Here is a 26792-nt window from a genome sequence, read left to right as displayed (position 1 = left end):
TGATATATTAACGTGTAAAATAATTTCAAAGAATAACGCTAAATTGATTAATAATGTCTATTTATTTCCTTAATAGCTGTAACTGGTCAAAAATGTATTGTTGTGATTTTTCTATATAATTTTTTTTTCTATATAACATTTTTCCTCTTTTCCTTATTGTTAACTTATTATTTTAATTATTTATTTAAGACATGAGTGAACACCTTGTTTATCAAGAGGGTTGTGTCATGTACAGCAAGAATAAACTGTAGCTGAAATTTGCATCAATTAGTTTTTTTTCCATCCTTCTTTTTTTACGTTTATAACATATTTAGAATTTAATTTTTCTCAGAAAACCATAAAATATGTTTAAAAGACATTTTATATCTGTAAGCTCTGTGTGTGTGTAACTGAGTTTATGTCTTTATAATTCTAGACTAGAAAATGTTTATATATTTTATTATGTTAACCTCTACTCCAGTGGCATATTTGTTTACACAATGCACATGTTTCATCCTCTGACCACTGGAGGGCAGTGTTGTCTTTTATTTAGAGGCAGTGTTGCGACGTCTCCTGTGTTTGAGGTAAACATCCATGAGGTAAACTAAACAAGGTGTCTCTTATGAACAGTATTTACAGTCAGCAGCTCGAATGGAAATATATTTGTTTTAAAAGGGAGGATTTTGAGCAGCTGCTTGGTTTCTGTTTCCACTTTACCTCAGAGCTCTCTGAACTCACAACAGACATCTTAAATATCAGCACTGATACAAAATCAGACTTAATATCACTACTGATTCTGTGCAATCCTCGAGTAGTTGTGGAAAGGCACTGATGATGCTGAAATGTCACAGCCAAAACAAATAAAAAACAAGCTGTGATATTATCAGGCAGAGTTAGCATGAGAAACCTGTGCGTGTGCAATTATATTTAGGTTTATGTCTGTTTCTTTATTTCCTTTTGTTGCACACCAACTGTAGAATAGAGAGCAGGAGGAAAAACACACAGCAAAGCCAAATCACCAAATTACTGGCAGTAAAATGAAGCCATATGGGTTCTGTGTTCAGTTTTCCATCAAGGCCAAAACATGAAAAAAATGAATTTCTTTTCATGTCGAGAGGTTGCTCAGAGTTTTTCTGGGCTTACAATCCAGACAATAAATATTCATAAAAACACACACAGTCCATGTATGTAAGTGTTTAATAAATAACAAGATCATTGACGACATTTTAACAAAACGTTTGCTTATATCAGACCTGAGTCAAACTGTATTTCAGTCTACTGAGAGGGCCGTGCTAAAGGAAAATATAATGGAGGCACGAAAAGCACTATAATTAACAGGATTGTGTCATGATGCTGGCGCTCTCAAGAGTTGTTGCTTTGTCGGTAGCTTAGCAGCGGTTCAAGGTTTGAGACGGGTTAAACTTGTGCTGTCATGTAGATTTGAATCAGCTTCGATGAGTGTCAGAAGCTGCACCTGAGGATCAGCACAAATCCACTTCCTGAGTCCTGTAGGAGTCACCTGCGTGTCACTACGAGCTATTATCCAAGTTTTGATTTTTTTTTTCTCCCGAGGCTAAACCTCTAGATCAAAAGTTATGTGAAACTTGAGTATAGATGATAAGAAATGCTTAAGGTTAAGTCAGAAAGAAAGTTATCTCTATTCACAAACAACTTTCAGAGTCTGAATCAAATGTGGCCTTGCGAGTCGTTTCATCATACTTTTTGTTAAAGCTGCAGTTCATTTGTGATTCAGCTGAACCTGGGTCTGAATCAAGGCTGAAAGATGACTAAGAGTTTAAAATAAAACACAGAACCTGATCTTTATGTAAAGTGTAGTCTATTTGTTGTGAATTTGTGCTATAAAAACAAGAAATGACTGATTGAAGTGATATTAATTTGAAGATATTACAAATCTACGAAGGCACTTAATGGTCAAAACATTTTTCGAATCCTTTTGCGATTAATTATGCATCAAAAGATGTTGTAATACTAGAAAAATGCTCTTAAATTCAAAAGAGGCTCTGGATCATGTTAAATAGTTGTTGTTTGTATGATTTATTTGGCAACTAAAGCAGCATGTAGGCCTAATGGTGAATTTGAACCTGGGCCTTTGATCGGCTATAACTATCATTTTATTTCAAATGTTTCTTATTTTTGAGAGGACAAAACAAGAAGTTTTAAGCTGCCTTTGATTTATCCAAAGTAAATATGAACTGCTGCTGAAGAGTCTGAGGTTGAACAGTTCCCAGCTACTGCTAGGGTGCCCCTGAGCAAGGCACCAAAACCCCAAACTGCTCGGGGCACTCGTCTGTGTGCTGCACCGTCCCTCTGACATCTCTCCATAGGGTCCTGTTTCTGCGTGTGTGTGTGTGTGTGTGTGTGTGTATTTTAGGTCTATTTATATGTGAATCAATATTCAGAGTGAAATAACTGAATTTCCCCTCAGGGATTAATAAAGTGAGCCTTCTCCTATATTTAGTTTGAATCACTTTGTATCATTGTGTGCCCTGTCAAGGCTTTACTAAACTCAGAATTATTCTTTCATGCAGTTAACAAAAAATATTTTATTCATATTTATATAACCTAAATGTTAGTAATAATAAATAATAATAATAATGAAAAAAAAACAATTTTCATATTCATGATGAAAATGAAAAATGGTAGTTGTGGTTAGAGTTTGCAGAGTAAAATAAGCTGTATGTCCCTTTAAAAGAAGATGAACAACTATTCAGAGGTAGGTTAAAACCTTGTCCCTCGCTCTAAACATAGATTTGATCAAACATACCAAATAATTAAGAGATACTCCTCTTCCTCATGCTGTGATAGAATGAGCTCTGATCCATGTTTCTTCTTTTTTTTACTCTGAGTGAAGAGCTGTTTTTTCATAACTTTGCTTATTAGAGAATTCTTAACAGAAACAAAGTACTCACTTAGGCTTTTTACTACTATAATCTTTGTCAAAATTGATACAGCAGTATCAGGGATGTCTTTCCCCACTGTCTAGGCCCTTGTTAAAAGGCGCCTACATTACCCACAATGCAACAACAGTCCAGTCAAAGAATCAAGTGTAGCAAATCATTTAGTCTGAGCTGCTCACTTCAGCACAGATGAGAGTCTGGCTACAGAGGGTTTGCTAACCTCTCTTTGATTTTGACTTAAGAGTCTAACGATCTGGTCTTTTTGAACTTCTAATCTTTAACTTTAACTGACTCAAGTGGCATCATTTCAGGCGGTTTATGAATATGTGCAGCTCCCCCTAGAGCTCAGAAACACTCCTCAGGACATGTAAACATAAGTATAAGAGTGATGGAGTTCCCCTTTAAGGTGAACTTGTTATTAGAGGATTGAGAGATGAGATAATAAAAGACTGTTGGACTTCCTGTTATAAACAGCTGCTAACAGACAGATGCTAGGCGATGCAGCAACAAGCCCTCAGTGTTTTGTACTCCCACATAGCTACGAGCTGCAGATACCATTTGACCCAGGCCTGGTGTTTATACATGCAGTCCTGATACCTTTTCATATACCAATAATTTACTTTGTGCATAGGGTGGTGAGTGTGTCTGTGTTTGTACTGATTGTGTGATGTGGAGTAAAAGTCTTCACTGCCGCCACGACTTGCGGCTCAACACACACACGCAGGCCACGTTGATGCGTATGAGCCTCCAGGCCACCAGCTTCTTAAAGGAGGTCAGCGCTCGCACAAACGTGTGTGAGTTGGTGCAGTAGGAGTTCCAGTGTCGGGCATCGATCCCCAAACACCCAGAGCTGCCAGAGCGCGCACTGTGACACGTCGTCTCAAAGAAGTACTGCTTCTTGTTGACATTGTTGATATTCACATCCGGCAGCACTGTCACCTCGTTGCCTGAAATGTCCGTTGCTTTGGTTTTGTTGCCCACCCACACGCTGATGCTCTCACACACGGAGTACACTCCTCGGTGCTGAGGTTGCCCTGCTCGCCTGCGGGCCCTCCTACCGGGACCCTGCGACCCCGCCGGGTCTGCATCGGGAGGCTGAGCGCTGAAGAGCACCCGGGGCGAGAGGAAGCGCCGCTTTGTGAGGAGTTTGGGGTCCACTGTGGGGGTGGAATCTGGGTCCTTGCCTGAGTCCTGCTGCTGGGTCGTCGTGGCGGCACAAGAGTCTCCTCCGTTGGCGGCCACAGCCCGGACACTGAAGAGGAGGAGCAGGACCAGCATGGACGACCTCATGGGCACACAACCTGAGGGGTCAAGAAAGACAAAATTCCCCCTGTGTTATTGCCTTTGAACAGTACACTTCAGTATATCCATTTGTCCACCAGAACTGAAAGGAATATGTTCACTATTGTTTTATTAAAGCAATTCTTCAACTCTTTCTATGTTCCAAGGCCGGCCTTAGTATTAGGGATAGCTATTTTTATGTTCACAGATACATGTTGAAAGATTACATTTTTTTAATATGTAAAGAATTGATTTAATTCAGATCAAAGCTGTCAATATGTGTGAGTGTGAGTCAGACATTTCATTTCGATGCAATTCAATTAAAGAAGCTTAATCCAGCATGCTAGATACTCCCATGTTTTCTTTATGGTGTCAAGGTGAAACATGTTGATCAGTGAGAACTCACTGAACTCATGAGCAGCTCCTCTATGGAGAGGAGAACAACATACCTCACCTAACATTGAGTCATGATTATAAACTCTCAGTGACTTAGTAAGCATTTATTGAAAAGTACAGAACAAAGAAAATAATGTGTCTAACATTTTTTAGTACATTTTAAAGCCTTACAAATTTTCTGTCAGCCCGGGCTTCAAAGATCCACGGATCAAATGTTTATGTAAATGTAAATAGGCCAAAACAGATCACATTCCTTCCTGTACCTTTAAGGCTAATAAAGAGTGACAGCTTGGTTATGAAGACTAATCGAGGGGCAGGAAAGTGAGATGAAGCATTGAGCCCTAGAAGCTCAGCAGAGGTCAACAAAGTTCCCATTTAATATTTAATCATGTAAACAGGAAGTGGTTCCGTTTTTATTCCAAGTTAAAAGGTTGGTAGTGAATTAGGGGCCTCAGAACATCATAGAGAGGACAGTGAACGCTGTGTTGTGTTTTAAGCTGTCAAATGGTCTGTAGAAAAAGGGACGTTTATGACACCGGGCAGCATGAGGAGATTTTAACTGTTTATGAAAGAGGAAGAAATTAATTCTGGTGCGTCTTTTGACCTAAATCAAACCAGACAATCATCAGTGTAGAGAATGGTAATTTCTACATGGTTATTTACAATGCATCAAACCACTGCCACAGGGTGTCTGACAGTGACACAGCACGCTGCAGAAACAGCCTTTTCTAAATTTTAACAGTTCTGGTTAAAATGAACTCAAAGCGAAAAATTCCTCAAAGGAGCTTTAATTATTTTCTCTCCCTTTTTTTTTCCAAAAGATTCATTTTTAGGCTTTTTGTATTTATTCCATACGGTAGGACAGAGAAGAAAATCGGCAAACGAGAGATTGGGGAATGACATGCAGAGAGGGGGCCATTACTTGGATTTGAACCTGGGCCATCCACTTGGAGGACTAAATCTTCCATACATGGTGTGCAACCTAACCGCAAGGCCATCAGCACCCTATTTTCTCTCTTTTTTTTTTTTACAGGGGATACAACTGATGAAGTGATGTTCTTAAAGGACAACATTTTAATGTTCATTTTTTTCTTGCTACTGCTAATGTATATTCCAAATGCAATTGTTATAATATATTTGAATTTTATTATGACTTTATGGATGAAATAAACTGAAGTTTGAATATCCATCAGCTTTCGGACAAGTCTTCTTATTGATCCTAAAGATTTGAGCGGAGCTCCTCTAAGCACACAGCTTTATATAATCCTCAAACTTCATTCAAAGACATGGAAAGGGAATCCTATCTCTCTGTGAGGAGGGGGGAAAAGACAGAAGACGGTAGAAACAGCAGAATTCTCTTTGTGGAACATTAAAGAACATCAAATACATGAACAGATATTGGAATTGATCTGTGGAAAAACGTGTCACATTATAAGAGACATTGTTTCTGACATCTCATGCTGTTCTTCTTTCATCGCATTGTGACGGCAAACACCACAACACAACATCTGTCTTCAGCGTCTGGCACAGACCGACAGGCTGCGTTCTGTGTTTAGCAGGAATCACAGACGTGTCAACACCTGCGATTCCTCCGTTCACATGCTCTGTCAGGTAACCTTATTATCCGCAACGATGGCCTCAGGTTGCAGGGAAAATGCTCGTGGATCAAAACTGTTGGCACAACAAATCGACAGTGAAATCATAGTCTGTAGAGAACATATCATGTGAGCTGAGATTACAGCATTGAAAAACTGCCCAACGTCTCTCCTCACACCCTGCTCATCTGCTCACACACTTTCCTTGAATCATTTAAACAAGAATAAACAATTACTTCTGGATCAACTTCGACATGATTATATTAATTGCTATAAACAGATAAGAAGACCACAGCGTAGAAGACTGAATTGTTTCTTTTCTTTTACATTTTGTGCCAATTTGCATCGCCTTAGGACACACAGGAAGGTTGCTGTGCAGCAGGAGGCAGGAAACAATGATCCACTAGAGACAAAATAAAAGGTAAAACAAAGATGATGAAAAAGAAGAGGACTGTTAAGGAGCCCAGCACCTCCCCTGGTGACTCGACCTCTTTTGAAAAAGGAGGTAAAGGCTTTTCATTAAGACATACAAATCAAATGCTGCATGACTAACGCGCCTCACTGTGACACCTTAATGAAATAGACTCTTACTTACTGTTTTGGTAACAGCTGTATTCTCCCTGTGTTAAATCAGTGTTTGCTGTTGACTTGTTGACATGTGCGATAGACAAAAAGAAGAATCTAAACAGACATTTCTTTTAAGATTAAAGGTCAGTCTTTTTTTTTTTTTTATAAAACCACTTTAATCTGAAAATTTGAGTTCATGTGGGAGGATGAAAATAAAAACTCTTCTCTCTCTGGGTTGGATTGTTAAACAGAATCCATTTTGATTAAGACGAGACCAGTAAATTGTAAATGGACTTGAGCTTGTGGAGCGCTTTTCTGACCTTCTGACCACTCAAAACGCTTTTACACCGCATGTCACACCTACACATTCACACACTGATGGTAGAGGTTGCTGTGTAGTAAGACCTTTAGAAGTAACTAATCCCATTCATACACATTCATACGCCGCCGACGTAGCAGCGGGAGTAATTCAGGGTTAAGTGTCTTGACCAAGGACACATCGGACATGTTGCTGCAGGAGCTGGTGACCGAACCCCTAACCTTCCAGTTGAGAGACGACGACTCTACCAACTGTGCCACAGCCGCCCCGTGTAGCCAGTAGGGTGACTACTCCGAGGTCGGGAAGGTAAGAATCTGTAGTGAGTGATTTCAGAGCGCTAACACTGATAGGCACGAGAGCTGTGATCAAATCATCACTGGTTAGGTTAGTCAATGCTGAACCAATAAGTATCAAACAGAAAAGAGTCATTTAAGCAAATTATTTACAATTTATCTGGACACTTTTTTAAAGAATGAAGAGTTTGAACCTGCAACATTTATTTCCTTTATTTGGCACTAAATGGGATTTTGTTAAAAGGTCAATTTAATTAATTAGCATTGAATCCAATGGAAGTCTTTACTAACGTAAACTCTTATTTAAGGAGGCCATCATCAATCAGGTGCAGACACTTTATGTTTCGAGCAGGTCAGTTGAGCATTCACACCTTGTTTGACGTCGTTTTGGTTATCATTGCAGTGTTTGTATGACTGGTCAATATGCTGCTGCTTTTAGTAATGTAATGTTTTACTTTTTGTGCACTGCATTCTTTTGGACACGACCATTTGTCCATCTGGTTACCTTTTCAGTGTCTCCACGTGAACTGTAGCACCTCGGCTCCTTCTAGAGGACGTGATTAGAGCTCTCTGAGGTCTGGGCTCCTGCCATCAGGCCCGGCTGTGGCCCCCATCCAGCACCCCTCTGCCCTGCTCTGCCTCCGCTGTGTAGCCTGCTGAGAGACAAGCAGAGAAAGTGTCTCACCCGGCTCGTAAACCCGCTGTAAACACATTCTTTGTGAGGCCGATACTGGAAGAGAGAGTTAATGTGTTATTCCCACATCCGCACATACTGAACATACCTAAACAAAGCAGCAGACCTGCATAATGTAGGTTATCTACAGTGGAAAGTCTTTGAGACAAAAACACTCCAGTATCTTTAAAGACAGATATATGACAAGACATTTAGACTTTAACGATTATTTAGGAACGAGGGAAAACCAGATCATTTAGGAATTTTGTGTATGATGCCTCATATACACACCAGAGGAGTTAGAATATGTCAACATTTTCTCTTATCAGGATATTGCAGTTGACCTGCATTGTCTGTCTTTGTTACATTTTCCTATATTGATTTTCTATATCCAGAGTACCCATGATTCTTTCAGTGCCATGATGAAATGCAGCAGCAGCAGCATGTGAGAGAGAGAATCCATCACAGTAAAGCAGAAGCAGTGATTCTGTTTGTTGTTTAGTTTCATCAATCTGTCACTGCCCTCAAGTGTGCTTGAGTTAAGAGTCAGCAGACAGTGTGTTATGGTAAACCTCTTGTAATGTCAATCACCTGACATCCACACAGACACACACAAGTCTTCTCAAGCTGAGACATATTCCCCCAATACATCTTTGTCTGAGAAAATGCAATCATATTTTATGTTGTTTCTTAAAATGTAAGATATGTTTGCTCGTAGTAACTTTGCAGCCTGGCTGATGAGGTTCAGAAAGTGAATGAGCAGGTCATTGCCTGCTTAAAAAATGAAAGGAATGTAAGATATATATATAGAAGTAAATGGGCTGTAAATCTACACAACCCCAGAGTTCTCCCGTTAAGAGTCTTCACTCATGGCACAGGAAGAGATGCTGCTTTATGGCACCTCAACAGCGGTGGTCTCTGGCTGTCAATTTTCCAAAGTTGTTATTCACACGGGTCCCTCACAGCATGAAGTTAACACTGGCGGACATGGAGGCAGGACATGATATAAAATGTTTACAAGATATCCAAGACGGTGGGGCAAGCAGTGTAGGACTACGATGAAAGTTTTTGCTTATAATGCTAAGTGTTATTGGTCAATTATCCAGTTTTAACTGGAGCGTAGAAGAACATGCTACTGGTGAGCACAAAAAAGTTTGAAGCAGCTTCATTATGTGTGCGACAAGTACACCGGTCCCATCATACAAATATCACCATGCCCCTTGATTGCCTTCGCTGAAAACAGGCAGGTTCACACATCGGCTCACCCTGAAATCTTTTACTCCGGATGGCGGGAAAAGGTCTGGGTGAAGTCGGGGTGAAAATGTGTCTGTTTGCGTTCAAACATGCAGATCACCTTGAAAAATTCTGGAAGTTTTTATGATTTTAGTGCACGTGTGAAAACAGCGATACTTAAAAAAGGTCTTAACAAGATTTAAGGTTCAAGATTTAAGATGTTAATTGTCATTCCGGTCAAATACAATCATTTGAAATTATTTTGCTTGGAGGCTCCATTTAAAAAGGGTAAATATAGCAAGGATGTTTGAGAAATATGTAGGGCTGAATATATTCATTCCAGTCAGATAGTCAAAAGAAACCTATTCCTTTTGAGTTTTTCAGGTACATTTTTCACGTCTGGTATATCATTACTCACTAGGCCTCTACACATACATACTGTACTTAGGTAGCCAATTTGCATAAAAGCTCAATACTTATTTTAAACATCAGATTTGATTCCTTACATTGAAAATATTCAAAAACTCTGACATGTCTGACAACAAATTAACAACCCAAAGTTAACTTTCTGGTTTTTCAAAAGATTGCCAACTATATCTTCCACAGTGATGGACCTTTCCACTGTTGTCGTGGAGATGGATTTGTTGACATGCAACATCAGAAGCACTTTAAGGTCATCTGTCCCGCAGGAGGAGTCCTTAAAGTGTGATGGATGAAATTGTAACAGCTCCTCAGCATGCATGTCAACAGATTCCTCTACACAACAACTGAGCTAACTCTTTGCACTCTTTGAAGTGTTTGAAAGCTGAGTGAAGCATCCAAGTGGACCTTGAGCAGTCTTCTCTCATTGCTTTTACAAAAAGTCTCCCTAGCCAGAGGCGATGTATTCATTAAATCACACACAGGCTGAGAACTCACACCTTTTCTATTCACATTTATTCCCTCATATCATTTATTAGCACCAGTCCAACACGCATCATGGAAGTTTTGAAAAGTGTCAGGCTCTGAAAGGTCTTTGTGTGTGTTTGCAAGTGTTAGGAAAATTTAAAGATTTGTCAGTGCCCTGGATTTCTGTTACCTCTGTTTTCTTTAGTTTAACCTTTAGAAATGTGCAAGAGAGACAAAAAAAAAAAAACCTCTACAGTTTCTGTAAATATCAGAATAGACAGTAATGCAATACATCATAGATGGATTATAGCACAATATGCACAAATTAACATTTAATCTAATGGAAAACAGCAAACTGGTTAATATAAAACAAATGTCTCAGTTATTTCCGGGATCCAGTTTTGACACACAGCTGTACAGTAACTCCTACACTCAGTGGTTTAGACACGTGCAGTCAGAAGTCTCATCCTGCAGTTAGAGGAAAATAGCATCATTCATTCAAGCTACTAGGTGGGCTACAAATATGCACATAACTGCGCTGTACAACATTAGTGTGCACTGAGGCATCTCACATATACTACTCATTGAGCCCTGAAGCAGATGGGCTGCAGCAGCACACGGCCACCTGATGACAGAGTGGTGGAAATATGTGGCTAGTTTAGATAACAGGGATGAATAGTGAAACAGTGAGGGAAGTATTACTTTTTAGCACACCTTAAATGCCTCTCTGTATATTGATGCTTTTAGTCTCTTACCTATACCTAACCCAATACAAAAAAACACTGGGAAGATGTTGAACAGGGAATTTTAAGCAAAACATGCTAAAATAAGGCACTGCATTAAGCATGGACAAGATCATCCTGGTAAAAACCCTACAACAACAAGGACAACGCAAGTCGTTCCTTTCTTTGCTCCTTGATATAGATTTGCGAAAAACGGGCAGAAGAGAACGTTTATTTCTAAATTCGCTGCTACAAATGAACTATCTGTATTTTTATATCACGTTCTCCACACATCAGACATATCATGTCTCAATAATTTATGTTACGCTTAAATGGACCAATTTATTATTTAAAATGTTCGTGCATCACATAGTTTGTAAAGTCTATTCTTCTATTTTTTTTTTATTAAGACTTTTACAATTCCAGTGATCCTGCTGTGATCTTTATCAAAAATATGATGCTGCTATTTGACCAATTAAAAAAAAAGCAGCCGATTGGCTAGCCTATTTAAAACACCACAACCTTTACAAGCCAGGCATATACTATTAATAATATAGTAATGCCCTATTATTTACATTTAAATATCAATAGCCTAATTATTATAGTGTAGCCTACAACACTTACAGAATCTATTCTGACAAAATAATAGGCGTATTGCACACTTTTGATACTTTGGGCTTGCATTTTTTGATATATCTGTATATATATGTCGAATTTATTACCTCTATTTTTAATGTAATATTTCTACAAGAGTAGGCTATAACACCATCATTTTTTACATAAAAAAATTATAATATCACTTATCTTCTGCCGTGTTTGTTATCATTTTAACAGATAAACTGCCCTAAATAAGCTACAGCTGTGATATTATTATTTGCTCAATCTCCGCAGCAAGAGGCTCATGGGTGCTGTAGTATCTTTAAAAGTTGCAGTAGGCCTACAGAAAGGAAATAAGGATTTCTCAGAGACAAACTAAATAAAAGTGAATAAAATGGAAAGCCAAACAAATATTTAACAGGAAACTATCCTGGACAGTAACAGTAGGTATTGGTATTCTTCTATCCCCTGTCCCCTATCCCCTAGCACCCCTGTCTAAACAGCCTCTGACCTGCTCACTGATTTACTCATTCACAACACAAACAAAAAATTGAAAGGTTTTAATAACACGTCATAAGCTAGTTCACCTGCTAAAAGCCAACCTATTCTGGGATGTATTCTGAGTTTTCTGCGGTGGTCCCATCATTTTACGTTCAAACGTTCAAGCTTCTGTTGGACATCCTGGTGAATTTATTCCCATGAGGACTAATCTTCAGCAAGCAGGTGATTCTTTGCTGCTGTTGTTGTTCAGCTAAAGTATTTCCAGTTGTTTGTTTGTGTGCTTTTGTGAGCTATGAGGCTTCGCACTACTATTACAAGGCTGTTTTGAAGTTTGCTGGTTGCTAATATTTGTTTTGTATTATAGGCCTGCTTAGGCATACTGAAGCTAACCAAAAGCAATATTCATTAGGGGTTTTATAATGAAAAAATTCCTATCTCTAAACGTGTTGTTGTTCCTTTTCTGTTCCTATTGTAATTCTGGCCATATTTTGTTTACTTGGGTAAGTCAAGAGCCTATTGAACTCAAATTAAAAAAATGTGTTTCAGTTATATTAATTCATGTCGCTGCTTTGATGTGATGACATCAGAATTGAGACACCAATATCCTTAATTAACTTGGTTAAGACTTCGAGTAAATATTTGGTGTCTAAATATAGCCAATTTATATCCTGTATCTATAGTGTGTAATTATAAACGTACGCAGACACTCTTTGTTTTACTGCTACATATCACAACTACTACAAACATTGTGGTGTCAATTTTATACTTTGAAGTAGAGCTGAAACAAGTAGTCTGTTTATCAAGCAGCCAACAATTGAATGTCAGAATTTAAGCAGCAATTTTCTTCTCAAACTTTCATGCCAGACATTTCTTGGCCCCAGATTCTCAAATATGAAGACTTCTGTTATCTAGACAAACTGAATATCTTTTGGTGGTTTGGCCAGACAAGCACTACGAATAGGCCAACATCTTTTTAAATTCTTTGAAATGTAACAGAATGTTTTTTTTATGTTTTCTGATACTAAAAAATGGCAGACTTTTTCATCATGAAAATAACTCTTAGCCTACTTGTGGCTATGCAATATTTTGATCAAATTAAAGCCCTCACTATACCTTCTCTTTTAACCTGATACTATATCCTTCTGTGTGGCTGCTCGTTTGCAAACTCTTCTCCTCACTGCTGCTACTCTTACTGCATTTCAGCTACACCTGCAGCATCCACCTGTTAGCTCTCTTGTCAGGCAGTTTTTTTTGTTACTCTACCAATCTAAGTTGGGTTGAGCACAGAGCGTAAATGCAAAATATCAAGATGAAGGACTTTACGGTCGTTCAAAGTTGTTTGACCTGTTGTATTTGAGGCTCTTAAGGTGCAGGTATGCATTGAACGTAGACAAAATAGTTGTTCCCTTGTCGCTGTGGATTAAATAAATCAGCACTCAAGTCAGTTATCTGGTCTGTTAGTCCTGAAAGGAGAGGCCACCCAGTAACTGACCTACAACTCATTAGCTGTAATGGAGTCAGTTTAATGAGCCCTGTCTAGGATGACTGACAAGCAGCCAGTGCAGGCACACCATCCAGTCTGCAGACCACAAACAATCTACCTCCCTCTGAAAAAAACTGGCAGTTGTTCATTGATATGGTAAAAGTCACTCAGGCTGCTCTAGTAACCTGATCCACCTACAGGGCTGGCTCTCATTCAGAGAGAAAGGGAGGTGCAGGTGACTTTATCTGAAAGCCACCATTGGGCTTTGAATGACATGCTGCTCATTACACTGCTGAGGTCATTGGTGCAAAACTGAAGTTTAGCTTTGTGCTGAATTTGAGCCCTCCAACTTAGGTTCCTGGATGGCAGCCACACATAAAGGCTGAGAATATATCATGATGATGGTTAAAACCTGTTCATTTTTTATCTGTCTTTTTTTCTTCTCTTTGCAATCTGCTTTCAATGACATAAACATCGGTAACATACTGTGACCTCAAGTAATGGTACAGCTCTCCGGGCGGTGCTGTTACAACTAATACTCAAAGTTTAGACAAAAAATGTATTTATGTTACTAATACAGGACAATATTTTCATTAACATCTCTAGTTGTCAGTTTCCTTGACTGTTCTCATTCATGCAAAATTGATTCGACTCACGGATGGAACTTGGAGAAATTCACCTTTAAATATTTGTTTATTATATAAAGGTATTTTCATTACCTGTATTGGATAGTACAGTTGAAGAGAGACAGGAAATGTTCTTTTAATTTTAATCTTGAAGATGACATCAAAAATGTTACTATGAGCTGTCTTATAAATAATTTCAATATTATTACATCACTTTGTGCTTTTAATGAATTTTGTTTTATCCACAATCCGGGATTCAAGTGTAACTTCACCTCAAGTTCTGAGCCTGACTAATTTAAATTAAAAACCTGTGAGGTATCTCTTCAAGCTAAACTCTGCAGAATGGTCCAATGTTTTTCAAAGTGTTGGGGGGTAATGGTAGCCTTATTGCAATCATTAGAATAAAAAAAGAGTTTAAAACATTCTAAATGGATAGAAAAATATTTTTTAAGGATCACAATGATTAAAAAAATATATTATTTGAGATGCGACGAGTCAGTGTTCCCTGCTTAAATATATAATAAAGTAAGTCTGAAAAGCAGCCTCTGCAGTTCTTACATTATATGTCCTGTTTCACGAGCTGCTCACATTTTAATTGAAGGATTGGGGATCATTAATGAACCATACAGTTAGCTCTGCTGGGATGATTTTGTAGATGCACGTCGCACACAGACAAGCAGACAGACCTAAAACATCTCAAACTTGAAAACTGTTTTCAGTTAAAAAGCATAATTTTGTTGCTATAGCAACTGTATCCTCCCCGAGCCCTTTTTTTTAGAAGTACCACAGAGAATAGGTAGACAGGAAGTAAAAGTGTAAAATGATCAGCTCTCATACTCCCATTGGAGGAATGCTGTTCTGTCAGGGTCAGATCTTGCATCAGGCAGTCTTCTTTGTTGAAATTAGAGTCTGTTTTACAAAGATCTGCGCTCACCAAAACATATCGTATCAAGCAGGCCTAATATGTACAAAGAAAAAACAACGCATTTATTTGGCTGGATTTTCAACATGTCCTGTTACAACTACAAAATTACTGATTTCTATGGCTTTGGTAACTGTTGGAAGTATTTGAGGTAAACAAGTACTCAACAACAACAAAATGTATACAGTAGGTGTAGTCAATTTTTATATAATTTAGATATTCTAGTGTAAAATGCTACATATTGTACATTTTTAAAGCATCCATTAAACAACTGTTTTGTTTAAAAAGTAGAAACTGAGAACTTCTCTGCAGTGTGCAACATTAGGAAGCCAGGTGGGTGGTTCCATAAATGTTGCACATGGCGGCTTTGGTAGTCCTTTCTAACCAAGAACATGTCAAGTACAGCAGATCTGTCAGTGGCTTTACGCTTTAAAATCTGCAAATAGACGCCCCTCCTGGATGATTTCTGGATGCATTATTTTGGCTCATTTTTTATATGCTGTTAAAGTCTGTAGTGGACACAAGGATCATGGTTTTATATATAAAAATGATAATCAATGTTAACGTCCTTTCAGTGAAGTTGACTTCTTTTTAAGTTTGGAAACATGAGTTAGAACTTATTTAAACAAAAACTTAAATAAGTAGTCTGCTGTATTTGAGAAACAGTAAATTAGAATTTGTTGATTTCATCCAGGAGTGGAGTAGCTGAGAAATGTGAGCGCATCACTAACGGACTGCAGCTTTGGTTCTGGATGTGATCAATACGTGTCAGTTATGGTCCATTTTGTAAGTAATCTCCTCAACAGTTTGATTAATTATTTGAAGTATCACCTTCACACTTGCCTCTAAGCGTATCCTGGAGTGATGGAGCTTGATTTAGTGTTTATTTTCTTAATTCAGAATGAATAAAGACATCATTATTGAGGTGATCTTTTAGAGCCAGTATTTGAATGTTACTATGGATACAACCAAAACCACACTAACATTATCTAACCCAACAAACTTGTAGTAATTAAACATATTTTTACTGCAGTGTGTTGTGTCTCATGTGCTAATAGCTTGCACATGGACATTTGATGGCTTGCTTAAACAAAATGTGAACATTAAACATTGAAATGTTCAAGGACTAGCATGCAACATATTTAAAATTACATTTAAAGGGTTTAAGACTTTGCCTCAACCTGCCTCAGCTTGTCAAAAGAGTCACATGGAGGTGAGATGTTTTGTTTTGTCTTTTGGCATCTAGTCAAAGGAAACACGTTAAGAAGGATAATGGTACATAATTTCCCATCTTTCCAGACTGCTGTCCTGTTGAATCTAGTTGAGGCAATTTTTCTATTTGAATGTTATCAGACAGCTATGTGGGAAACAGTTTTCCCAACAAAATATGACCTTTGGATTTGAGAAGGGGCCTCTGCTGGCAGTTAGTTGTGATTCAAGGCAGATGTGTGAAAGTCTGCCTGGCGTACAACAGGTCCAAACTCAGTGAAACCAAAATGAAGATCAGGGACGGCCAGTCTGTCCGTGCTTGACAACTACACTTTTAATTTGAAAGCTTTAAGTGATGCAATGGTTAGAAACTTCAGAGATATCACACTAAGGAGAGAATTTGATTGCAACATCTGGATGACAATAGCAGCCTTTGTTTTTTTCCTGCACTATGATATGTAGAAATTATATCATATCTTTGATATTTTGTGTTTACAAGCCAAACTTTTCCCAAAGGAGGACTTAAAACACACTTCCTGTTGACCACTTAGATTACACACATCTTTCCTGACACACGCTACAAAATCTGTTGGACTTCAGAGATAAGTGAAAACAGCAAGAGAAGGAATGTGTCATAAAGCCCTCAACATCTTTCTTTATATTACCCGTACCCGGAGACACAAAACACAATGACTGACTGTGACAGAAACAACCACACGAGGATGGTAAACGGCACATTTTACAAGGACAGTTTCATTACTCACTGATGCCTGTGTTTGGTCTCAAAGCGCTGAGGAAACACAGCTGACCTGAGTCTCAGTACACACTGTAACCAAAGACAACAGAGAAACAGGCCCTGCTCGGGTACTCCAATTTACTTAAATACACTCTTGCACCACTGACTCGAGGGGCTCAGGCGCATGTGAGGTGCTCTGTTTTCATCATCCAGTGGAACACGCTCAAATAACGTAGCGGAAGTGAAGTTTGTGATCAAACCTTGGCAGAGCTCCGTCTCCTGAGGTGAACTCTATATAATCATTCAAGTCTACATGTGAATTAAATTTGGCACGCTTAAGAGTTGAGCTCAAAAGCAGTCTCTGTGAACTGTAGCTGTTTCAAACCCTCCTGATGATAATGGTGTTTGTTTTTGAGAATTGCAGCCAGTTCAAACTATTGGAGGACATTACAGCAGCAGATTCCAGATCAGATACGGCTTTCAACAACTGGACAGAAAAGTCTCCAGACTTTGCCTGGGCGGACTCGTTTACTGTTCAAAATCATGCAGATTCTTTACAAATAAGTACCAGACACATCTAGACAGGAACTCAGTAAAAGAATTTGAGCCATTTAATTGAACAATTGTGCTTGGAAATTATTTTTCACTGCTGGATGTGTCTGTCCTGAAGGGCGCCAGTTCAATCAGCTTCAGATTGCATGTTATTGAGTTGTGGTCTGTTATTTTTGTGGTGACTCTTCTTTTGTGTTCTTGCCCTGATGTCCCTAATGCTGCTTTCCTGTTTTTTTTGACAAATGGAAAACAGGACACAGAGAAGACAGAGAGGCCTATGGGAGTTTCTTCTTAAGCATTTGTAGCGAAAGTAGCACATATTTAATAACGGAAGCATTATCCCTCAGGTTGTCTGTTCATCAATCCATCAATTTATCCCTTTATGTATAAGATGTGGAAGCCAATGCAGAACTGCCTTTAACCTGCACTCTTTCTAATAGCAAGTAAAGTGACTTCCCTAGTTGCGAAAAGAAGTCTGTTTAGAGCCAACAACATGAAAAATGACCCTAATTGTCATTTATTTTCTTGTTTTTTTTACTTCAGTAAACTATTTCTGTGGAGTTGTGTTTTTATAATGAAAGCATTTCCACATCATAATAACTGGACTTCTATTGTAAAGAATCCATCAGAAATAACATTATCATCAAATACTACAGCAATGTAGGGAGTTACAAAATGTACAGGCGCTCCTTTGACCACAAGTCACAACCATATCCAGCTTCTATTAATCATCAATGACTTAGAAAAGCGAGTCATCAGTTAAAAGAAACCTTCCAGCACATAACCCACGTTTAATCCACAGGCAGACCAAAAGAGACACACTATAAGCGAGCACACCCATTTAACGTTGCTGTTATTTACTGATGTCCAACTTTGAGAGGAGAGAACGAGCGTTTACTTGATGTTCATTTTTGGAGTTATATTCCCATTTAAAATAAATAAGATGATAAACAGGGTTGGCTTTAGGACGTGCCTACCTGTGATTGACAGATCATCACCACAGAGACCGGTAAACTAGAATAGAGAAGTTGCTGTGGGTATCAAATCTTTCATCCAAAAAATTGTCTTTTTATGGTTCCAAAGAATACAGCAGTAGTCCACAACCCATTGGGTGAAGTATTTCTGTCTACGTTAACTTTTTCTAGTCTATGACTTATACCAAGAATCCCTTTTGAGGTTTTACATTAACCATGGCAAGATAGGCCCTGAACTAAAAAAATGAACTCTTACGCTATCAGAATTCTGGTGGCCCCCTTTGGCCACATACTTTATCCCCATACTATAAGCCTTCTCCTACTGGGCGTTACAACATCATGAACCAAAACTCATGATTATAAAACGCCAGTCCACAATTCAAAGTTCCAGTCAGTCGTTGTCTCAGTCATTGTCTCTGTCTTTTGAAAGGGATGTCTCATGATAGCCTGAAGGGAGTATCCTTCAATCTTCCACACATGTCCTCTTGGACACAACATTGAACTGACTGAATTTTGGAAGTCAATATCCAGGTCTATGTGACATCACATGCGTTACATTTGTGAACAAGATTTCTCGACAATATTTGGTGGAAATTTTATTGAATAACATTTATTTTGTCTTTCTGTCCGAGTTAGAGAGCTACATACATTGTGAATGATTAGTGTATGATCACCATTACCTTGTTTGCATTTGTAAGAATGGTCAACAGCCCACAACACACTCTGCAGACAAATAGAGATGGTGGAAAAGAAACATGCAAATGTGCAACTTGATTTGTTGATCTAGGCATACAAACTTGAGTTAATAGTTTAGACATGAACTTTTAGTGTTTCCTCCTTCTTAAACAAAATATAAATATTTGAGTAGCAGCTGTAAGTATGAAGCAGACTAAAGTCAGTCTAAACGTTCACTACGTTTTGCCTTTTTTGGCTTTTTGTTTTGATCTATTCTTTGACACTTTGTGGCAAACTCTTTCCAAATTGATTATTTTAAAGGTTTTGGTTTGCTGAGCATCTGATTATATCATCACTTTCATGACCAATCAAACAGCATCTCACATACCCCCGGACATCTTTGCGGCTCTTTTTCACTCCAGCTATTGTTTTGGTCGCTGACATTTCACTCATTATGGTTACACCTTCTCCAAATAAAGTCACCCCTGCTGTTATATGAAGGGCCATAGAAGTGTTGTTGTGTACGTAAAGATGCATACGTGGTGCAGTTCTGTTCCAAGGAAATTTGGCTGTTTGTATGCTGTCATATTAAGCGGTCGACTGGGCTTTTGCCTTATTTGGGTTTACAGCACCAAAAAGAAGTTTCATTTAAACAACTATAGTCTATTCTCTAAAATTGTGATGACTCAGGCTAATTACAAGCTAGAAAAAGTTGGGTTAGATTACAAATTTGGATGTTGGACAAGCTAGTTGACTAAAAACGGCCACAAATTTGGGGTTAAAAACATATTTAAATGAAAAGTTATTGGTATTCTGAAATTAAGTCAGTCATTTGCATTCTAAAAACCCTTCTCATGATGGCGTAAATGTAGTGTGTGACTTGTATCTGAGGAGAGAAACTACAAAGGGATGGACAGGTTAACAGGGTCAAGTTGTAGTTGGCGTTCTGGACGAGGAGAGTGAGTCACAGTTCACCCAGACTCACTGTGTGTGTGGCCTTATTGTAACTCACACTCTGGAGATGAAGAGGTACTCTTACTTGTACTTCAGTGGAGAGAGAAAGTACAGCTCAATCACAGGCACAGGCTTGTTGTATCTCTGATGCTTACACTTTCTAATCACCATTTTAATCTACCCTCGTCAGCTATATTTTCTGATTTTCTCCTTATGGCCTTATATTAATGTCTACTGTGATATGAGAGGGAGGTATTGAGAGTGATACCACTCACTGTGTTTGTGTTTGTACAGTATGTAATCTTAACAGACTTGTCCCCTTAACGCTGTGTTTTCCTTTTCCATGAGTTGTAAGTGGGTACCATGTTCCTTGAACTGTGCCTGAGGCTGCAAGAGATGATGGGACATGTCTGCATGTCTGTGTGGAAGGATGGACGCTGATGCAATTATATATGAAGGGTGTCTAATCTGGTCTGATGTCAGTGAGGGAGGGATTAACACAAGCTTCTCCAAATGAAGGCAATTACAGTCTTGCTTTTTTGGGGGGGCTGCAGGAGAAGGTGGAAGATATGCAGACACACCATTGGGGTAGTCTTTTCACCCTTCCACTCATGCATCTACTTGTGCCGCTGTTCTCATCAGCTGCTTACTGTAAATGTGTCAGGGGAAAAAGACTGCCTTTGTCATACTAGCTCCTCCTAGGAGACTGTCATCAAAATATTTTTGCTCTGTAGCAAAACTGTGGCTAAATCACTGAGGTAACACCCCTGCTGTTTTCTGATGTTCTTCACTTTTCAATGCTTTCCTGTAAGCTGAGACTCCTTCTCAACAACTGCTCAATTTATATGCCCAGTTTTTTTCTGTTACATATTTCTGGGAATCAGGCAAGAAATAGATTTTATACAAAGATCATGAGGATTAGACAATCCATCTAAGGGTTTCAACACCAAAAGCTCAAGTTTGACATTGAACAGAGCAAGACTAGTTTTTCCAACCGAGAGAGACAAATTGGACATGACAAATCAGAATTTCCAACAGGATTTGGCCCACGTTTAACTTTATTAAAAAAAAGAACTTGACTCCCAAACTTCCTTTCTTCCCCAATGTGCATCCAATAAGAACAAGACATACATTTTGCTCATGTGTTCATTTCTTGAGCTGTCTAACAATCTCTTGGCTTCTCCGTTAACGATTGAGTTTAGAATCAGGTTTATAGGAAAAAGCTTTTATTGTAAATATGCTGAGCATAAGGATGTCCAGCTGGTAAGGAAATAATTCAAATTGTGCATGTAAGAAGTGCAAGATATAACAGATAAAACACAAGATAAAGCACTACTTATATGTAAAGATTGACGTTAGGACTTGATGGACAAAAAACAGCGGACAAAATACCCATTGTACAATGTTCACTAGATTTTAGTTTCTAGATTATTATTATTTTTTCTATATTTATTTTTGGCCTTTTAGTCTATATTTGTACAGGACAGTGAATAAGTTAGTAAATCAGGGATAGCTAGTTGGGAAGAAATCGGGGAGTGTGAGTGGGGAAGACATGTGGAAAACGAGCCACAGGTCAAAATTTTACCCGCCTGGGTCACCTGCTTGAGGACTATAGCCTCCATAGATCCACTCCCCTTGGTTTGCTTTTCTCTTTGTTGATTCACTTTTAAATATTGCATACTAGGACTAGACCTCATTAAATCTCCAACAAAGCAAAACAGAGCTGAAAATAAACAACTCGATGTACGTGACGGAATGAAAAGAAAAGCAAGAGCTTAACAAAAAGTCGCCATGGCAGCCACCCAGAATGCATGGTTTATCACATCATGACTCTTTACATCTGTCACCTGCATTCTTGCGTTTTGCTCTGCTTGGTCAGAGAAAGGTGTAATGAGGGATGATGTGGGCACACAGAAGTCTTAACACTCTGTTTTTATCAGATTGACCATAGAGCATCTGTAACCTGTCTAATGTTCCTGGTCTGGAGAGACTCTGTTCATCCACCTGTGGAACAGATTGTTCAACAGTGAGGAATGCTACAGCTGTAGGGAAGCTCCTCTGGTGTACATTTCTGCAAATGACCAGAAAGACAGAAGAAAACTTTTCCGTTTAAAGGCGTTTAAACGGAAAAGAGTCTCTTATTGAATACAAAAAAATTTGTTCATGAAAAAAAATCTTAATGTATTAAGCCAGACAGAATAGTCACATTTTGTCGACACAGAACTGGCAGTCGAACTTGATTTACTCTGGACACTTTCCTGCATTTTGATGTCTTTCAAATTTCTTTCAGATCCCAATGTTGAGATGTTGAGATGAGAAATGCATGGAACTAACATAAAAGTAAAATTTATGTAAATGCAGACTGTATTACTGTATACATTTTCAAAAGGCTGCACCGTTGATGAGGCTGATGACTATTTCTTTTTTTTCTTTTAAGATTTATTTTGGGCTTTTCGTGCCTTTAATGCAGAGAGAGGACAGTGGATAGAGTCGGAAACCAGGGAGAGAGAGCGGGGAATGACATGCGGAAAGGGGCCACGGGTGGGCCTACCGCTTGAGACGAGAGTCTCAATACATGGGACGCGCACCCTAACCATTGCGCCACCAGCGCGCCCCTGATGACTATTTCTTAGTTGTGTGTGGTTGAATTCATTGTTTGCCTTTGTTCTTTAGAACTGGACGAAGTAGAAGAAGGCTATACATAATGTTGAGAGATGAAAGAGTTATTTCATCATCAGTCAACATAGCACTTACTTGTAGAAGGACTTTGGATGGTGATAAATACTTTTCTTTTGTTTAGATCACTAAAACTTCACCTCTGTCATGCAAACTGTTGTTTGGATCAATTAGCAATATGAACGAAGGTTGTCGAGACGCCATCATTTTGTACTTCAATACAATGCTAGTAAAAAATAAAGCTATATGGATTTTTGTTTTGAAACAAAAGCAACATAAATACAAGTCCTAGGCACACAATATTGGGTAATTACATGTTTTTAATTACTGATGTTCAGATAAGCGGTGTCCAATGTTCGGTACCAAAACATTACCAACATATTTGTGCAATTTAGAAAGTACTCTCTTTCTCTCTTTGGCTCTTGGTGATTTAAAAAAGAAAATCTATTTGGTAGCAACGTGTTAACTCCTTGCTTCTTCTTGCCTGGAAGTGAAGTTACTTACTCAGACTTTCCAAAAGGTAAACTTTCAAGTAACCATGATGAAATAAAAAAATATTCCTCAAAATTTGAAGGTTACAACATAAACACACTGTTATCATCCTTTTAATAACACTTATAGCTGCACTTTACGACCGCAGGATAAATTTGTGATAGCAGGACAAATGAATGAAGCACAGATTACCATTGTGATCAAGTATAAGCACAAACAATATTCATACGAGATACATACCAAATCATTAAAGGCAAAGATCACGTCACTTACACCTAATAAATAATTCAAAGGAGACAATGTATATTTAAATAAACCTCTATGGCTCTAAAAATATATCAAATATATTTATTTTTATATTATGACTGAAGAACTAAAGTCTTTTTTTACTTTGGTAACTTTAATACTATCCATTATTAAAACAAGGCAGATTGTATCGTTTTAAAACATGTATCAAAAAAAATCAGAGTATCGAAACTTTTCAAAACTTTAATATTAATACTTACAACATGGATGCATTATTATCCTTTTTTTTAAGATTTTGTTTTTGGGATGTCCCTTTATTAGATTTGTACTGAACTATGGGAGAAAGAGTGAGTATAAAATGTAGCAAACCAGAGAGCTGTTGTCCTTATATTTAAAAGTTAAATATAAGTTACGACAAAGTTTTCAAACTGTTGAAGTTTCAGGAAGACATGTCAGCTGAGGACGAGGGTTGGGAAAACACCTTCCAACAACAGCATCCACCTCCTTAATTAGCACCTTAGATTTGGAGCTTCAGATATATGCTCCATTTTTCAACATATCAAAGTCAAAACATTCAGACGCATGCATGTAGACACATGTGGCTCAGGGTTAGCCTTCGTGCATAGATCAAACATGCAGTGAAGTGTACATGTGATGTAAAAAAGAAAGTCTTATTTTCAAAATTCACATACTCTGCTTACTTGACATAGTGTTCTGCATATCATGTTTCTCATCTGGCCCCTCAAAAAATTTAAGCTCCTGGAGTTTGTCTTTTTATTTCATCAACTGTTCTTTTGTTTACTGTGTTTAGAAATAGAGTCCTTACGCTGCAGACTTGTGTAATTCAGCCGTTTGCTTCACAACTTGTTTTAGAAACACTGTTTTCACAAAGTAGTCTGCAGGGCAATGAGCTTTCTTGAGAATATTTTCCCTTTTTAACTTCATTTAAATGCAACAATACTTAGGAATTCAAAAACACATGATGGAGTCAGGGGTTTACTTTTTCTGCTGCCAGAAGTGAAAGTCAAACCACAACTGCCAAACTGTGCGCCAGTTCCCTTTGAAGGCAGCGTGGAGAGTCAGCCACACAGAAAAGGGACAGCTACTTCAAAGATGCCTCAAAACAATTTCCCAGTTTGGGATCAATAAAGCACATCCATCTATCTAACTGTCTATGACAAAGTCTGTGCCTCATTGAAGAGGGAGAAATGTTCTTGATCTAAAGCTTCTTGGGATGTAGAAGAACACTTGATAGCCATAGAGGAAACATTTGACCAACCATAGATGGAGTCTGAGATGCCTTGGAGGAAAGAAGTTAACCCATTATTTTATTTTCTTGTTTAAAAGTAGCTTTATTTAAGCATCTAGCCCAACATCCTACCTTGAGCCCACCCCCAGCTGATTTCATCACTCTGACTTCATCACTCTCTTTGTCATTGTAAACCGACCATTGCCTCTTTTGTTTGAGTTCAGAGAAGCCTCCCTTTTGATAGTGCAGTATTTCATGCCAGGTGATAACAGCCATATGGTTTAGTTTATAAATGAGTGCTATGTTCCAAAATTGACCATGTAGCTCAAATGCAGGCCCACGTTCTGTCTGCAAACTCTCTTAATACTTGGATGTGTAAAACAACTACTGGTCGCTTGCTGGGACGGCGGATCTTTTGCTGATGTATTTCTAAAACAAGACGGTGTAAAAATTCAGAAGAGTGCAAATTATTACTAGACAAAATCAAGTGTCCAAATGAAAATTCAGACATATATTTAAATGTCTGTTTGACTTCCTGTTCCAAAATAAACAATATAAATACCTTTTTATTAAAAGAGCACAGTGAGTATAATCACCTGCTATTATTATTACAAGTCAAGAATGCAATAATTTGTTTTAACTGTGTGGCACACATAATTTGAGAGAACAACCCCGCAGCTAGCTCTTTGTTGCCAACCCAACATGCCACACATACAAATACAAAAAAAAAAAAAAAATGCAGGAATGCTTTGAGAATATAAACTAGCCCAGGGAGACGGGTGCAGGTCTGATGGGTGCTATTGTAACCTGATGAGCCCTGAGGCCAAGCTTCAACAGTTTCTGAGTGGATGGAGGAGATGATCAGTTCCCTGTTGTGGCTTATCCTCAACCCTGAACCCCCCCCTTACTGATTTGTCTTCAAACCACAGATGTAATCGAATCAGCAGCTAACTTTTATGAAATACAGAGACTGAAAGAGTTAAAATATTAAAGGGCTGCAAATGACAATTGACAGCCATTAAGTTATCTGTTTAAGCTATGTACACATCTAAAACTAAAACATGTTCCCCTTGATACAGAAATGTGTTTAATGCATTGCAAATAATGTTTCTCTACTTTTCTGCGTTGCTGTTTGTACAATAGGTCAGTTAGTGTAAATTAGATTCATACAGTGTTAGTGGAGTTAAAACAGTGCTTTACCTCTACACAAGCTTTCTTTTCTCCACTGACGTAAGACTCCCGAGGATCAGTGATAAATATTCCACTTTGTGTCCAGTTCCACAAGATGCCAGGTAGGAAGAAAACAAATTCTTTGTAAATTATCCCAAACAGTCCTTTCTGAGTCTTGCACTTGTTTGAAAACTGATCAGAAAGTACGAGAGAAGCGTCCCAGAGGCTGCAGACACGTTCAGACTGCAGAGTGCTGCAGGTCCTAGTGCCTGTCTCACTTCAAGTCACTTGGTGACTTCTGGAAGTACAGTTCATGTTCCGATAAGTTTCCATGCTGCTACAGCTCGTCCCCATAGTTAGAAAAAACAAGTTGTTTATTTTTGGACTTTTTATGTTTTTCTTTAGAGGTAGGACAGTGGATAGTCAGAAATCAGGGAGAGAGTGGGGAATGACATTGTTTAAAGGAGCGAACCACAAGTTGGATTTGAACCTGGGTTGCCCGCTTGGAGAACGAGAGCCTACATAGGTTGCGCACACTAACCACTATGCTACCTGCAGCCCCAAGTACTTTTTTCCAGGAATGTCCACCCAATTTTCGGCATGTTTTACTGAATAGTCTTTTTTTTCGATATTTTTCTTAAACTTGAAGTTAATTCACTACTATGAACTCCCATTTTTACCATTTTATTCGATGCTACAGCACCAAGGCGGCAGTGGCTCAATTGGTAGAGTCGTCCCCTCTCAACCGCAAGGTCGAGGGTTTGATCCCCAGATGAGTAACATGTCTGATGTGTCCTTGGGTAAGACACTTAACCCCGCATTGCTCCCCCTGCTTCGTTGGTGGTGTATGAATGGATCAGAGTTGT

General features: G+C 38.5%; 1 protein-coding gene across 2 annotated transcripts; it reads right to left on the bottom strand.

Annotated features, from left to right (window-relative positions):
• Nucleotides 1-1158: 1158 nt before the first annotated feature.
• On the bottom strand, nucleotides 1159-26140 carry ngfb (nerve growth factor b (beta polypeptide)). Of its 2 annotated transcripts, none has more exons than XM_029276783.2 (3): nucleotides 25957-26140; nucleotides 7854-8004; nucleotides 1159-4198 (listed from the first exon to the last, which is right to left on the bottom strand). In XM_029276783.2, exon 3 carries the CDS (start codon nucleotides 4185-4187, stop codon nucleotides 3582-3584), a length of 606 nt encoding a protein of 201 aa, XP_029132616.1. In that variant the 5' UTR covers nucleotides 4188-4198; nucleotides 7854-8004; nucleotides 25957-26140; the 3' UTR covers nucleotides 1159-3581. The 2 variants fall into 2 exon arrangements, with proteins under 2 accessions (XP_029132616.1, XP_020486419.1); XM_020630763.3 differs by having other exon boundaries at nucleotides 7854-8001.
• Nucleotides 26141-26792: the final 652 nt, after the last annotated feature.

The sequence above is a fragment of the Labrus bergylta genome, chromosome 5, assembly GCF_963930695.1.
Source record: "Labrus bergylta chromosome 5, fLabBer1.1, whole genome shotgun sequence".
Taxonomy (NCBI): domain Eukaryota; kingdom Metazoa; phylum Chordata; class Actinopteri; order Labriformes; family Labridae; genus Labrus; species Labrus bergylta.
This window is presented reverse-complemented; position numbering and strand designations above follow the sequence as displayed.

Coding starts and splice junctions, on each gene's coding strand:
- ngfb (XM_029276783.2), bottom strand. CDS start 4,187: ATGAGGTCGTCCATGCTGGTCCTGCTCCTCCTCTTCAGTGTCCGGGCT.